Source organism: Ischnura elegans, chromosome 7 (genome assembly GCF_921293095.1).
Source record: "Ischnura elegans chromosome 7, ioIscEleg1.1, whole genome shotgun sequence".
NCBI classification, from domain to species: Eukaryota; Metazoa; Arthropoda; class Insecta; order Odonata; family Coenagrionidae; genus Ischnura; species Ischnura elegans.
Genome location: NC_060252.1, coordinates 8,183,843 through 8,200,380, shown reverse-complemented (window position 1 = coordinate 8,200,380; position 16,538 = coordinate 8,183,843). Strand labels below are relative to the sequence as shown.

The 16,538-nt window shown below is 38.2% G+C and overlaps 1 protein-coding gene across 3 annotated transcripts in view; it reads left to right on the top strand.

Annotated features, from left to right (window-relative positions):
- The first annotated feature begins 1,383 nt into the window (after positions 1–1,383).
- LOC124162813 (THO complex subunit 2) overlaps positions 1,384–16,538 on the top strand; it is a 109,387-nt gene continuing 94,232 nt past the window's right edge. For all 3 annotated transcript variants that reach the window (XM_046539474.1, XM_046539473.1, XM_046539472.1), the window contains exons 1-8: positions 1,384–1,489; positions 1,914–1,990; positions 2,362–2,453; positions 2,538–2,666; positions 2,745–2,860; positions 2,967–3,100; positions 3,181–3,437; positions 9,237–9,383. In XM_046539474.1, the coding sequence (XP_046395430.1) occupies positions 1,425–1,489; positions 1,914–1,990; positions 2,362–2,453; positions 2,538–2,666; positions 2,745–2,860; positions 2,967–3,100; positions 3,181–3,437; positions 9,237–9,383 (1,017 nt within the window). In that variant the 5' untranslated portion in view covers positions 1,384–1,424. The remainder of the gene's footprint in view (positions 1,490–1,913; positions 1,991–2,361; positions 2,454–2,537; positions 2,667–2,744; positions 2,861–2,966; positions 3,101–3,180; positions 3,438–9,236; positions 9,384–16,538) is intronic.

The following is a 16,538-nucleotide window of genomic DNA, read 5'->3' as shown; positions in this document are numbered from 1 at the left end:
ATGCCTGTCTTGCTCTCCCTTCCTTGCCAACCATCAGTCTACCATTATCCCTGTGCTCCTTTGTGGAGCTTTGAGAAGTGAAGAAGGATTGAACATGGCTATCATTGAGTCAAAATCTATTTAAAGGATGGAGCTTGTCTCTCAGAGGCTTGTCCATGAGAGTCTACTTTAGCCTTAGACTGCACAGTTGATGCAATACTGTCCTCTCTTGAATTACAGATTCTTCATAGAGCGGAGCTATGTTTACGTGGGTTTCCATCATTAAAGTTGCAGTTGTTTTCATTGCTCCCTTTACACCCAAGGAGACTGGCATGTAGCCAGAAATTTGGATTGTGGGTGCAAGGGTAGTATGCAGGTTGCCTTCACTGTTAATTTTTTTTTCCAATTTACACTCATCAGAAAACTATAAATTCCATTAAATAAGCTGTAAATTTTGTTTGCATAGTGCAGAAGTTCATAGTCGTCTTACGCTTTTACTGAAAATACAGTAGATATTGTGGGTTGGTCCCCATCGACATTTGCTTTTGAAATCCTCCTGATTTTTGAAAAATTTCTATTTTGGAGCAGGAATTCTTGATATGTTTGCTCCAAGTGGTGGCGGGCAGCATGACATGTAAATGTATCAAAATATGAAGTGTCTGAGGTGAGGTGCGCCTGAGCTAGAGGTCTCCTCAGCGGATAAATCGTAGGCAGTCGTCACAAGGGGCCAGAAAACATTTCAGAGAGGGCTTAAGCTCTCCCTCTGGCTACGTGCTTGCATCCTGGCGATCCTTTTGTGGGTGGTTGGGCATCCTCCTGATGTTGATTTGTCAGCTCTTCTTTCACCACACTATTTTATATAAGAGGAAACTATGTTCCACCACTGCACTACAGCCAACTAATTGCCCCGATGTTGATGGTTACTTAACTAATACTGTCCCGCCGTGAGGGAGGGGTCAAAATTCAACTGCCCCAGTGATTTGCTTGGGTGTGCTTCTTCGACCAAGTGTTAGCTAAGAAGAAGAAGAAGGTGTACCGAAGCGTGCATATACTGACACGCGGGCTTCGCTCGCGGCAATCGGGGGCTTGAGATTTTTGAGCGTAACGTATCAAACATTTTACAACCATGAACATTGATTTCAGGAATTCAAATTGATTTTGTAAGGCTTTGATATGTGACATCTATCTGCAGATGGGTGGTTGATTTAGCGTCAATAAAACGATTGGAAGGCCTAAATTAAAGTTAGGATCACAAATAAAGATAATATACCCGAGTTTCCGATGATATTTTGCGTGCTATTGTTTCTCCGACGTGTCTCCATTCATCACGTGGCTTCCTTATTTTGCCTCGTACGTGACGTAAAACATCTCCATGATCTCCATACAATTTTTTGTCGATTTGGCAACGTTGACAAATCCCGCTCATTCGACGGTAGACAAGCAACATGGCTGCTAGTTGTTTGAACTCTGAATTGTGGAAAAGTTGGGAAAGACAAGGAAAAACCGAGTAGTACGTATCGCTTTAATTCTACTATTATTCCAAAATGCATATTTTATTAGCTTGTTTGTAAATAATCTCACAATCTGTAAGTTTATTTCGATCGCAATTAACATTTCGCGTGCGGCATTGTGGAGAAGACGAGCTTCATGATGTGGATATGTAGCGAAAAATCTGTGAAATGGGTGTTTCTCTAATTAAATATTACTCGTAATCCGTTATTTGAATAACTTGTAGAGGAAGGGGATCGTAATTATCGATTAATATGTTTATGTGTTTGGCCATCCAATCTGGGTTTGTGTATCAATGGTTGCTTGCTGTATTGTTTGTTATTCCCTGTGTGTTAATATAATTACCGGGCCATTTTATGTATCGTAGTACGTTTTATTAAGTTCCTGATTGCAGCTCTATGCTAATGTATATTTCCATTTTTCAGTATTAAACAAGTTAAGCAGCTGGTAAAAAATGACGAAAATCCAAGTTTATTGTTCAGTAAGAGTACGAAGAATCAAGGTAATGTCGTGTTTATGTCACATTTTAGGTTTAGCATATTTTGAATAGATTAATATCGCGGTTGAATCTTTTTAGATACTATCCACTTAATAATTTTGCAATGGAACTTGTAACATAGTTCTACGTCTACATAAAATCTACATCCCTTGTATTCATTTCATCACTTTATATATTGCTTTTTTATTCCGATGGAGATACGCTTTCATCACATTGCTCCAAATTAATGAGACGTAAATTTGTGGAAGTACACATAAAGAGCCGGCATTGGTTAAAAAGAATGACGCAAATAGTTTTTGACAATTTGACTTGTATGGTTATTTTTTAGTATTTAGTATAGCGGATGGATTATAAGTAATTTTTTTTGGTAACAGGTCTCACACGCTTCATTTACGAACTAATATGGCACGGAATTAATGGTCCGTTGAGGAAAGAAGCTGCTGCTTCGACAATTGGAGAATTAGTGGTATGATTCTTGTTGGCCTATTCATTTTTTATGTATTTATACGGGAATTTTTCTATGTTATCAACGATTTGCTTTCTGTTGCAGAGCCTTCATAAAGAAATGCCGTCAATAATTCTAGATGTGGTAGGAGTCATTGATGCTGAAACAGCTATTGCTGAAAATAATACCGAAGAGCGGCAAAGATTTTGTTTTATTGTGAGGGAATCAGAAAAGGTACACGTACTTTTAATTTTGTCATCTCAGTAATTATATCGTAGCGGATGCATCTTAAACTAACATTTTATTTTACAGTATCTTTCAGATAAATTACTGAAGGAGAGGCTCGATATTGACACACTTCAGGATGTCGGTACGTTAAAGAATAGAAATTTTTACACCAAATTCATCAAAGTGAAAACCAAGCTTTAGTAAGTTTTGTTTTGTATTATGATAATTTTTTACACATTGTATCAGGCTGTATTGTTGATGTCTTAACGTAGTACATTTTTGTCATTGTTTAATTTTAAATTTCAGCTATAAGCAGAGAAAGTTTAATTTGTTCCGTGAAGAAAGTGAAGGATATGCTAAGTTAATTACGGAACTTAATCAAGAAATTTGTGGCAGTATTACTCCAAAGTACATTTTAGAAGTTATTAAATCACTCATTGGTAAGATATACTTGTAGTGGCTCATATTTATTGTATGCATGGTTGCAATGGTGAGATTTATTTTCTTACTTTGATTTCAGGTTGTTTTAACTTGGATCCAAACAGGGTTTTGGACATCATACTTGAATCTTTTGAGTGTAGACCTGATCAGTATCAGTTTTTTATCCCCCTTCTACAGTCTTACATGTGTGACCCCAAAATTCTGTGTGAGGTCCTGGGTTTTAAGTTTAGTTTTTATCAGTCCAACCCAGAGGAGCCAACGCCGGAATCACTGTACATTGTCACAGCCCTCATGCTGCAACATGAAGTCATCCTATTGGACGACATATATTGTTGGGTATGTATTTTTATTTTTTCATTTCGTTTTTGATTTCATCACCCATTTTATGTCATTTTATTTTATATGCTCAGGTTAAAGCTCTAAAATGCCCCATTTCACTTTGGGGCATATTCAAAGCTCATCATTGGTAGACTTCATTGCAATTATTACCATTTGTGAATTCTGCCAGAGAAATACATTTTTAAAAAGGGTTGGCTCATGGGTACATTTCCTCCCAAAAAGTGTTAATTTCAATCTAATGTGACTTGGGAAAAACATTGCTCCTGAACCAAGGTCTAAAAACCTATGATAAGGGCCGCAAACAAAATTGGTGATTTCTTCTATATAACTACCTAACCGGGCTGCCATTTTAAACAGGTTATAATCTGAAAGGGTTTTAGTTCCACATATAATTCCATATGTTATGGTTTGGTTTTCTGAATGGAGTTGTCACTAAATAGCTCAGGAAAATAACTGCCCAACGAAGAGTGCATTTGAAAGGTTTTTCTGGTATGAAAACCTGCGGTAGAAGTTTTTGCAGGCTATGAGAAAATATCTTCCGCAACGGTTTTAGCTGATCTTTCTTTCATCTATGTAATATTCTGTCCCACCAATGTATTTTGTCATAATGCAATAATATTTTCTAATCACATACTCCGTTTCTGCCATTAGCTGCCATTGTTTACCTTTTCTTCTACAGCTGTTGACATTGGATGTGTGCAAGTTATGACTTACGATTAGTTTATTGTTTATCCTTTCGTTTAAGTTGCTAATTTTTAACTTATTGAATTCATAATTACTCATTGAGCTTTGTAATAACTTTTATCTGTTTGGAGTAAATCGCATGGAAAAGTATCGTTATTTCAACTAATGTTTACTCATAAGCTGTAATTTTGTCAATATTGTAGTTATCAATCAACTATGCAGAAACAGCTTTGAATGTAATACATACTAGTCAATTGTGTGTAAATTAATGTCATCTAACCTCTCAAGTAATAGTAGTAATATGTAGTGATTAGTATTCGTATAAGCTGAGTCTAGTCTGCTTGCTGAAAATTGTAATAAACTCTCAACTGTTCTGAACAATTGGATAATAATAGCATGAAAAACTATTTCCATCAGAGGCAGCAATTTGTAATGTATTCTACATGATCAGTGGCATACCTAGGGGAGGGTGTGGACCCTCCCAACTGCAAATATAAAAAAAACAATTACTTTGCTTCATCATAAAAGAAAAAAATATTGAAAAATCAGGAAGTTATTAAAGGTTTCTTTGAAAAATGAAGTATTTTCGATTATAAAAAGTAATAAAATTAGTTTAAAACCCTCTACCGTTTTTTTTTAATTTCCCCGGACTCACCGCAAACTTATCATGGCCTAGGTTTCATGTTATTACATTATCTTCACATTTGACGGTGATGTAATAACATTGTGGGATATATTTTATTATCATGAAAAATTGCATTTTTTTTCCAAAATAGTGGGTAAGAATTTAGACAGGAACTATAATGTATTTTTATCTACAGTCGTCTTGTTGTCAGCAAATAGTTGATCACATCGTAATGTTTGCTTTAATTCAAAATTATTTTCTTTTAAAGATTTGCAATTTCATTAATACGAAGTTTGAGAGAAAATTGCCCATCACAGTGTGCCTGTTATTATAGAGGTCCTAATGGGTGGTAAAGTCTGATATCACAACAGCTTGTTGCCAAGGAGATTGCCATCTTTTTTAGCAAACAAATTCAAGTTACTGTAGTTTCTACTGTAGATTAGTAATTTTGGAACAGTAAAATTTCGTATTTTTTGCAGTGCCTTTTGTACCCCGTTTACACTACGATTGTATCAACGTTGATCGGGACTGCTGCACGTTTACATGTCTAAAAGTTTCCATCGTAACTCAGTGCTGCCCTCGCTGGGGAATTGTGTCAGATAACAACTGACGACGTGACTGCGTGAGACAATTGAAATCCTGGAAATAAAGAAGCAAAAGAATATTAATGTTTTCATGTGCTATAACTAAAGCTAGACCAAACTGTTGGTAAAACTTAAAAGAATGTAGGATTCGTTATGGGAATCAGTCCAAATTTTAACAATATTCAAGCGGTAAAGACAGTAGATATGTCGCTTTGCTACGTTCCAAATTGGAATATATTGTTAACTGGTCACTTTATTATATTATCGACTCAATCCGGCTTGAATGTGTCCAAAATAAATTTCTCAAATTAAGTAATTACGATTTAGGAATCTCACTGTCTGATTACAATACTTCATATATTCTTTCCCTAGTCAATTTGAAAACTCTTGCATGACAAAGGAACCTCCAACAAAGGCCTATTCCTCTACAAAATTATCAATTACTATTTAGATTGTTCCTATATCCTTTATAAGTAAATTTTAATGGATCCAGTCATAACTATACAAATCCTCACCTGCTTGTTTTTAATAACCATAGAGCAAATTATATCTTCAACTCCCAGCTATCCAGAATGATGAGGTAAAACTAAAACTAGTCATAACAGTTCGTGAAGCCTTTAAGAATTAGATTCTTCGAGAGAATATGTCAAAACATTCAAGATTATTCACGCATTAAACACAGTACATATTGCTATTATTATTTAACTAGAAAAGGCTTAGATTTCGGCTTGATTCGGTTCAAGTATTGATTTCTCCATGTCCTCATATAATTGATATAGTTATTTCTGGTGAATTTTATCGTGAAATCCTGTATAAAATGATTTAATTGTTTAAAATTTTGTGTATGTTTGTTATTTTCCATCATCTGTGAAGTATAATGTAAGGATACATGGTTATGGGTTAACCTGTAAATAAGAAATGCATAAAACTGGTATAGTATAGAATATCCGATATCATTTGGCAAATAGAACATCAGAAAAAACTTTCCCCTCACGTCCTTCCATTACCTGCTCAATTATGTCTTCAATCGTTGCCATATGTCTTTGATATATTAGAGTTATTTATGAAACATCAATTACCGTATCAAGATTACAATGGCACGAAAGAATCGTATATGCATCGATCTTCATTTTCTAACTCCTTTTTCTTGGCGCACTAGCGCTAACCATTGTAAGTTCGGCAGTGTTACGCACTAAGGCCTACGATGGTAACTCAGCGCGTTTACACGACGTTTTGAGGCTACACGTGTACGGATCAACGTCGATACGATCGTAGTGTAAACGGGGCATTAGCCATATCATCACCACTAAATGTTGCTGTTGGGTGTCCGCAACTCACATAGTATTTATTCAGAGCCCGATGTTTACTTTCCACGTACGAAAATTGTTTCTTACAACCAGAGGAGATGACATTGGCATGCGTGAGGTACATCCGCAGTCTAATGATCGCCTATATTAGTCCAAGCTGACTTGATAAAAGAAAATAGTGGCTGCCTGTATTATTACTGTGCCTTAAAACAAAATATGGAAAACTTAGCACTTGACTTGAGTGACATGAAGTCTACTGACTGATGTTCCCAAGATGAAGTAATTATCCGTTGTTCCGATCAAGGTGGATATTGGTGCACTGTAATCTCTTCAAATACAAGGATTATGTTTTGAATGATAAATTATTAGCAAATCTGCAGAGCTCTGAATGTGGTGCAGACAAGGAACGTCTTGCTCCTGGTAGTCGTGTAGTTTGCCTGTTTCTTGTCGGTCGTGTGGCAAGTGCTCAGTTAATCTTAAATTGTAAATTGAAGTTTAAAAGCCATGAAATTGTTTTTATAAACATAAACATCTATTATTAGATTTATGGAGTGATTTACAACATTAAATATCACTTTAATGGGTCAAAACTTATAATCCGCTATAGGGAACATGGCCACACTGTACAACTGGGAACTTTTATTTGCTTGGAGATCACGGTTTGTAGAAATTCCATGATTTAGAAGGAACATCAATCAAGTGATAAAACTTAACAAGTTCAGCTTTACTGATGCAAAAGCACATCCAGGCGGCATTCATAAGATTTCAAGTGTCTTGCATTCACATCTCCAACAAACTGCAATCATATGGCAGGAAATCCCATCCATTTTTTGGGAATGTACACTATAAATATTCGAGGTTGAATTAATTAAAGGCACAACAGAAATTATGGGTGAAGATATTCTACATTTGAATTATATAAATAGGTCAAAAGGAATTCCTTCAGTTCATAATTATATGTGTGAATTTTCTTGACACACGTAATATTTTGTGTGTTTGTAATATTTTTTATTAAACAGTAAAAATATCCCAGTTGGGCAGGTTGGGCAGAAGCACAGGACACATAAATATAAAAAAACACTCACAGAACTAAATTTTCGGTGGTATACATCCACCTTCCTCGGAGTTAGATTGGACTACCTTGGAGTGTTTTTTTATCTTTTTGTGTCCTGTGCTTCTGCCCAACCTGGGATATTTTTATGTTATTTCCCTCGTCAAGGAACATTTCAAAGTATCTTTTATTATACAGTAATACATATATGTTTAGGAGTGTAACTGGAATTTGCAGCTCTAAAAGCTTCTGATGAAGGTTATTACAAATTCACTGATATAATGTGTTTGTGGACAATTATACCAAAAATGTTGTACAGTTTCATACTTAAAAGAGTAGCTAATTTTGTAAAGAAAATTTTTCAGTGGGGCACTTGCTGTAACCAGTAGCCTTCTTTACTGTAAGGCTTTAGGTTTGCAATTGGTGCAATATGAAATATGCATGCCATAACTACCTCCTGGGTCGAAATACCTCTGAGGATTTAATTCATGCAAACATAGTCATAATGATTTAATAAAATGAAAATAGTGTATTTGCTGTAAAGTGGCAAACACTTTGTTAGGCTAATAGTTTGGAAAGATTGGAGAAATTCTCACCTATTTCCTCTATAAAAAAAAACATTTTTTTTGGGGAAAATAAAATGGTGATTTTGGTTGAGTATGAAAAATGCAGCTTAGATATTATATTGTGAATAAAAATTTTTCGTTTTACATAACCATGGTGTCTCTTATAATTAGAGGTTTTACTTTGTGTTTATGGAAGTGCATTCATTATGCAGGAGTATTGAAGCAGCATTCTATTGTGAAAGAAAAATTTTTTCATGGTGTAATTTTTGCATGGCGTGCCTCATATTACAATTAAAAAAGTGCAGTGCTTGAATAACTAGAGTTATTCATTTTGGAGTTGATGTTTTTTGTAACTTTTTCTAGTCACCTTTTTTTGTCAGTTTGTCTGGGTCAAATGTTGCAACTCAATTTTAACCCACTTTCTGGTTAGATAGCTTAAATTTTCAAGAACAATTAATGATTATTTATAAAAAAACTTCCACTTTTTTCTCTGTTGTAAGTTATTTGTGTTTGTGTATGATTAATTGAGAATTATTCAAAATCAATGACCATTCTATTTTTTACAATTTTTCAACCTCTCAAAATTTTTAGTATTTTAATTTTTATAAATATGAAATCTTGAGCTTTAGGTGCTTTGGTATAAAAAATGTATGTACCGGTGTTTCGAATTATATTTTCCATTTTCAAGGCTTTTTATATAGTTGTTTAGTTTACATATGTCCTTTTCAATGATCTTTTGATTTTATACAATGTAGCCCTTTTATAACTAAGTCCTGCTTTTGAAGAAGTCACAGCCATTCTACGTCATATTTTTGAGACACAGAAAATGTGCCCAAATAGAACCAAGTGAGTCTCATATCAAGTGTAACATGTGACAACTTCATTGTGGGACAAATAAAATACTTATGATCATTACTATTGCACTGCATAAAAATTGTGAGATGAGCTGCTAACAAGTGACAAATTTCCCAATTTGCAGCTGACTCCTCATGACTCAGTCATCCAAAAGATGTGGGAAGAGGAGATGTCTTCGGCGCAAGAGTATGTCAGAAAATTGAACATAATTTCCACAAAGGATAAAGATAAGGAGGAACCAGTGGAAGAGAAGGAAACTCTGCAAGACAACGTAAGTTACCCATTTTATTTAATCCTAATTTAACTTTTATTGGTTACCTGTCCTTAATTTCATTATTAAATTTATTAAATTGTCAAGCAAGAATTCATTATTCTTAGAGAGGGTTGTTAAACTCTCACTCAGTGATTCAACCCAAAAGTTGGTTTGGGTAGGTGAGGGTAGTACTCACCCTCTGCTGATCCCTATTCGTGCAAACATCACTCATCATCAGGGGTCTGGGGACAGTTGATTTCCCTGGGCCTCCTTTAACCTCAAGGATTTTTGGTTACTGGTGTCTGAAAGCTTAAACAAGGACCCTTCCGTCAGCAGCTAGGCAGACTACCCTCTAGGCTACCAGGGTTATTGCTAATTAAGGAAAAGTCAACGTTTTTGAAATGGAATGAGGAAATCAGGATAAAGACAGGGCATGTCTTTTTTGCATCAGGGCAAATTTGTCATGGAACAAATCAAAAGAAACTCAGGGCTGTTGGCTGACTGAGGGATTTTGATTTCAACAACAAAAGCTGTGGTGCCTTTTGAGGGACGTTGATTATATGTAAAACCTATTCGCTTCCTGTAGAAAATTTGATGAAAATGCAAGCAACTGTGAATGAACCCTGAGAATTCTGTTTTATATGTCAATTTGACACCTTATTTTAACAAACAGTTTGACTGAAATCAATTTCACTTCTTATTTTTTTATTTATGTGTTCATAGTGAAGACTTACATTTTATAAAGAAGTTGAATATGTATATTTATAAAAGAGTTTAAATTTTATTGACACTTCTTCTAAAAAAGGTACTGGTCTTATCTTAGCATATTTAGTTTTCATGTTTGCTATTTATCGAATCTTTGGCTGCTTATGAAATCATAAATAAGATGGAAAAAAAGGAAATTAGAATATCTTCTTTGCGAATGAATTCTTGCTGTAAGGCTTTGTATTATTTTCTCATTTTGGTCGGTGCCACTATTGTTTGGTTATGAGTTTTGTAAACTGAATTTTTTCTCCTTTTATTCCTTGTTATTATTGTTTGACGATGTTTTCAAGGCACCTCTTTCAAAACAGTTGCTCTCCATTTATAAGTGATTGGTTATTGCACTTAACTTTAACTAGTGGTCTTCGACATGTGAGGCCATTGGTACGCAATAGTGCTATATAAATCTTGCATGACATAACTACCTCCATGATAATGTCAGTATTATGGAGGCTTTACTCCATGCACACAAGTGTTCTTGTTTCTTTGATTTAAAATCCATTTTGTTGAAATTGTTAAAAACTGCTTTAATAATGTGACAAATTCTCAAAACAAAAAATAAATGTTCTCTTATCATTGCTTTAATTTATCCTTCATTGCAAATTTTCCGTGATGCCAAAGACGTGACTGTCTTTCCCTGATTTCCCCAATCCATTTCTAAAAAATGCATTTTCAAAACCACTACACACCTATGAAGTGACTGTGATGGAAACTTGGGTAAAACGATAACTCTCAACGTGCACTTTACTTTTTTACATCCCTTCCATTGTAATTCACAGTTAGTAGACTGTAATGTGATGATTTAAAGATAATAAGTCTATAAGATGACAGTGGAACCCCGATCTATTGTTCCCGCAATGATCGTTTGCCCTTCCTGGTCCCAAATAAAGTTCCATACAGACGTTGTTTTTCCCACATCTATTGTTCCCCGAAGTATCGTTTTCCCGCATTGATTGTTTGATGATCATGGTCCCAACGTATAATTTTCCCGCATCCATCGTTTGACGGAAATGAGACGGACTATATACAATGTGTCATTTGTGGCTAATAACTACAGGCACATAGTTTGAATCTTTGCAAAGGGTTTGAACCACCATTGGGAGAAGCTGAGTGCCATAGTATGCGCAAACATTTGCACATTTTGCAAAATACGCTATCCCCATCTATTCAGTACTCAGTCCCCTTCGGGTGCTTTCCTCTTCTCTGAAATCAAACAAAAGGTCCCAGCTCGTGCAGGGATCATATCATGGAGACCATAAATCATTAGCTTTGAAAGAAAATATCAAGGTATAGGAGAACAATAAAAATATCCTATAATGAATATCATAATTACTCGCAGAAAGTCGTGCGTTTCCTGCTCCATAGGCAACCTAGCCAAGCATTCCCGCATCAATTGTTTTCTCGCATTCATCGTTTTTTTCGTCCATCCCCTTGAAAAATGATAGATTGAGGTTCCACTGTACTAGTTGTCTCGGGCAGAATTAATTTTTTCGATGTGAATGAAATATTTAAAACTCATGTTAAATTATGTATTAGGTAAACAGTAATGATGTGTCCAGTCATCTCTGGAATTGCTGATGACTAAACTAAAATGAAAAAAGTCAGGGCATTTGAGATGGGTTGGGGGTCTTGGCATTTCTTTTATGGTGTTGGGAGAAATTTATGTCATGATGGGATAATCTAATGAATTGTCATGCTTTCTGTTGGCTGTGGGTTTGTGTCCTGGACATGGAAAGATGTGGTAAATTAGGACATGGTAATTTCAATGTCTCAGATGGATAATGAAATATTCCATCAGAGGTGAGTACAATAGGGTGGTTTCCTATTATTTTTTTATTGCTTTAATCGAAAGATTATTACTCCTGGAGTACGTATTTCACGCTTTTAGATTTTTAAATGACAACATCTATTTTTCCCGATGAAATGAAAAGTGAAAATTTTCAAGCGCGCGAAAACGCGACGCTTAAGTATGAATGCCAGGAAATATATCCGTACGTCGTATTTCTGGTTCCCCCTCCCGCCCGGTGAGGTGACCTTGAGGCGAGGCTTAGCGCTGATACGTCGCAGGATGCTAGCGGATAGCTGAGTACCTTGCTGGATGGTAGCGCTTGGCTTAAATAAGGATTATTAATACCTTATCAAACGAAGAAAACTTTCCGAACTTAGCCAGTTTTAATAGGTGATTATTAAGACATGTTTCCCTGAGCTCTGTGCCTCATGCATGCATTGGTAACCTCAGACGATGTATAACTCCTATCCTCTCGTGTAGAAACTAGGTCCCTGTGACGTCATGCGGAGTGGAATCGCATGGGCGCCAATCTGGCCTTTTTCAAATGAGGATAAAATTTGACCCTTGCCATTCGTCTAAACCGGTATTTCAAAAACCAAATAATTTGTGTATTATGAATACACTAATGGTGGGTAACGAATCGCAATCAATGCCTTTCGTTTTCTTTGATGAAGGAAACTACCCTATTATGACCTTCAATGTGATTTTCTGCACGAGGTCATCACTGTGTATATTTGAATTTTGCCCCCTTGCCCTGAAGCATTGGACATAAATAGTGAGTGGTGTGATAACTTTTAGGATACTCTCTGGCCTGCCTGGGGCAGACACAGAAACCCAACTGGAACAGGGTATTGTAACGCCAGGGGCGGCGACCAACGGATTCGGCTGAAGGAAGGAAGGGAACCAGGGGCAATGACAGTCAGACAAACGGTGGATAGCGTTTATTGCGTTCACTCTCGATTACATCTCGCGCGCGACTGCCGCGTGCCAACAGTCCCTCGCCTCTCGGCGTCCCCCTCGTGACATGGTCCGAAGCCCTCATTGGCTCCCGATGTCGTCAGTGCCTCGCGCGTCTAGGTGCAAAGTACGCTGCTGACTCTAGGTAAGAAGGAGGTGCAAGAGGAAAGGGGGAAAGTGGGTGGGAGTGGGTGGAAGAAGGAATGCCTACGCAGGCAGAGGCAATGTCTCGTAGACGAGAAGGGAAAAGTACAGGAGGAAAGAGAGGACTCAAGTCATAGGCTGGTCAGCAGTATTACACCATCCCCCCTGAAATCTTAAAATTTGCATACATGGAAATTTTAAACACAATGAAACTAACTTCTTCGGCACGACCCAGAAGGAAAGAAAAAAAAATAAAAAATAACACCAAGCACACAAAAAAAAACGAGAATATCAGCACATGAAATTTCGTCCCCACTAGTTATCACTGTCCAAATATACTCTTCAGCACATATTAGGTAAAACTCGAGCACTTATCTACACATCGTGCATAGTCCCAACCCATAATACACTTCAAAAGTTCAGATTGACGGGCGTTTTCCCACTAAACAATATAATTAGACGCCCACATCACACAAACATAATTGACAATAATTCTTATGCTCTGAAAAACAATGAAAGAAAAAAAAAAAAACAAAATACTCCATTGAAAAGAAAAAAAAAGAAACACCAAATATATTTGAATAAACAAACTGTTGTCATTGAACAGTGTAAAATGAAAATACAATTTAAAAAGAAGTTAGAGGAAGAGCGGCGCGCGCAGGTGCCGTTTCCCTTCTTGTGACCACACCCTTTTTAAACATAAACCACAAAATAAATGCCAACATTGCTAGTAACGAAATGGAGCCGCAAAGAAGGCTCGAGAAATTGGTCCAACTCCACTTGTATTCTCGCGACGTTTCTACTTTTCTAACCAATCGGGACCAGTCCAACCGACTTTCCGAAATCTCAAGCGTTCTCTCTATTTCATCCTTCAACGACTGTGAATTGGGTTGCTCTCGCAAAGGAGGCGACTCATATCCGGTGCCGTGACGAACATCTATACTAAACGAAGGTCTAATCGTACGCGGCAAAGACTCGTTTAGGGTAAAATTGCCATGCATTGTCGACAGCATTTTGAATTCCCTACTTAGAATATCACAATGACTCGCGTATTCCACTATTCCACTCCCATTAATTTCGAAGGTTACGGGCGGCACGGCGCCCGTGATATTTCTACAAAGGAGAGTCAATTGATACGGGCGAGGAAGGGAAAAGAGCCACCCATGACCTACCCTTTTCAGCAGTGGCCGCCGAAGTTTAAACGCGTCTTTGGGGCAGTTACTCGCATTCTGATACATAAACATGCTATATTCACAGCTTTCTGTCGTTCCGCGATACAAAACTAAGTCCGTAGAACATAAAATAATAGGCCCCAGTTTGCATTTCCGCAGCTCATTCTCCCGCAACTCAATAAAATAACCTCTATCGGGCGAAATTAATAAGGAGTTTGCCACTCTCCACTCTAAATGTACTCCAAACTGTTCGTGATACACGGGGAATGTATGTAATGCGTAACTTTCAAATACGCTGTCCTTGTGTCCCAAAGGGATATCAATTATCACCCTCATTTTCCCATTGGTCACTACAGCGGCTGTCTTAGCCATTTCATAATACAAATACAACTTATCCTTTTCAACCGGAATGAGCATGTAGAGCGGCAAACGTAAATGATCGTGAACTCTTTTCAACATGTCGACTAGCATCGTCGGTGGAACTAAGACGCTACTTAGTTTACTATGAACACTGTTTTCTATGGCCAGTCGAAAGTTCACCAAGTCAATGCGGCCATTTACCAAAACATGCCCTACTTGTCTCAAATGCTCCTCCTCCCACCAGAACTCGTATGAGGACTTGCTGCGGGCTGATAGATCTTTGAAGTCTCTTTCTACCGCCCTGCTGAAATTACTTAATTCCGACAATAACCCTCTTATGAATCTAGTATTATTAACCACCATGCCGCTTAAATTCTCAATTACTATAACTCTATTTTCAGCTTCAGCCCTTCCTTTTTCAGCTGATGCCTCCACATTCGAAATTCTCCGATTAATCGCTTCCAAATCCCCGGCATCCAAGGTCCCGAAAACCGTTTTTAAAATAGTTCCTCCCACATTTAAGAACCCTCGCTTCAATCTCTTGCTACCCATCATGCCCAGGAGGACCTCTAACTCTTCTTTAACACCCTGATATTCGCCTGACATTCTACTCATGGCGGTCACATAATTTTCACCCAATTTCCATACGGTCTCTCCCTTCACGCTTGCATTAAATTTCTCGAATTCCGCGGACAACTTATTATACTCATCTCTTATTTCCGAGAGCTCGTAGTTAAGAACAATTGACCAAGTGTGCTCGGAAATAACAACGTCTTGCAACCTCTCAAAAATTACACCATTCCTTAGTTCTGTTACCTTCACGGCCGATGCGCATAAAATAACACCCAACACCCACACGGAACACATTCTCGCTTCGGCGTATCCCCCCATCGGCACCACTCGCACTTATCACTTTTGGGGCGGAGGGGAGGGGTCACTGCACACTTCACTGGGGGATGACGGGGGAGGGCCAAGGGATCGGAGTGCGTAGGGGTGGTGGGGGGCGAGGGAGGGCTCTTCTCTCTCCTGGGTAGCTGCACTCGGGGGCGGGGGCAGCGGGAAAAGGGGAGGGGATTCTTCCTTCTCGTCCTCGCGGGATGGCGACAGGCCGTCTGCTCTCTCCGGCGATAAGAGGTTACGCTGCGGGGGAATGTCTCGCGCCGCTCCTTCTTCCTCCGGGGACTCCGCTGCTCTCGATCGCAAGCTGTAAGGCGATCGCGACGGTGCTTCGGCGATTGGTTCTGCGTCAGGCACCCAATCTTCATCGCATTGGCTGGGAGCTCCTCTTTTATTCCGCCGCTGCGGAAGGCGTATGTCTCCCACTGCCGCTTCATCATTTCCCCACTCATCCCCACCCTCGCAATTTGATGGCGTGTGGAATTCGGAAAATGCTTTGGTCGGGGAAACAACTTCTTTCGCGTCTTTAGCACACGGAATTTTCCTAGGTCTCCCACGGGGTCTATCCCTGCCTTCACAAGGGGAGGGGACTGATGCACTGGGGTGGGGTTTAAGACGATTCTTGTGGACAAGAATAACTCTGTTGGGGAGGCGAAGCTTTACACTTGTTGGGGGAATAACTTCAATTACCTCATAGGGACCCTTCCATAACTTTTTCAGTTTCTTAACTTGTCCCACCTTTGCCCCAAAATCTCTCAGATACGCCCACTGACCAACAGTATATTGTGTCTCTTTCACACCCTTATTATATTGCTTCTCCTGTCTACGACGTGCTCGTTTACTGTTTTTGCGACATATATTCCAGATTTCACTAAGTTTTTCTCCTAACTCACGCACGTAGCCTTCACTTAAGCCCTCGACTTTCCCACCCACCTGCTCGAACGGTGACCTCATGGGATAGCCAAAAATCACCTGGTGCGGAGAAAAGCCTAAACTAGAATGATTGCTTGAATTGTACGATGAGACAGCATAGCCCAGCCAAATATTCCAATCTGAGTGACGGCAATTCACATAATGACTCAAGATTTTGGC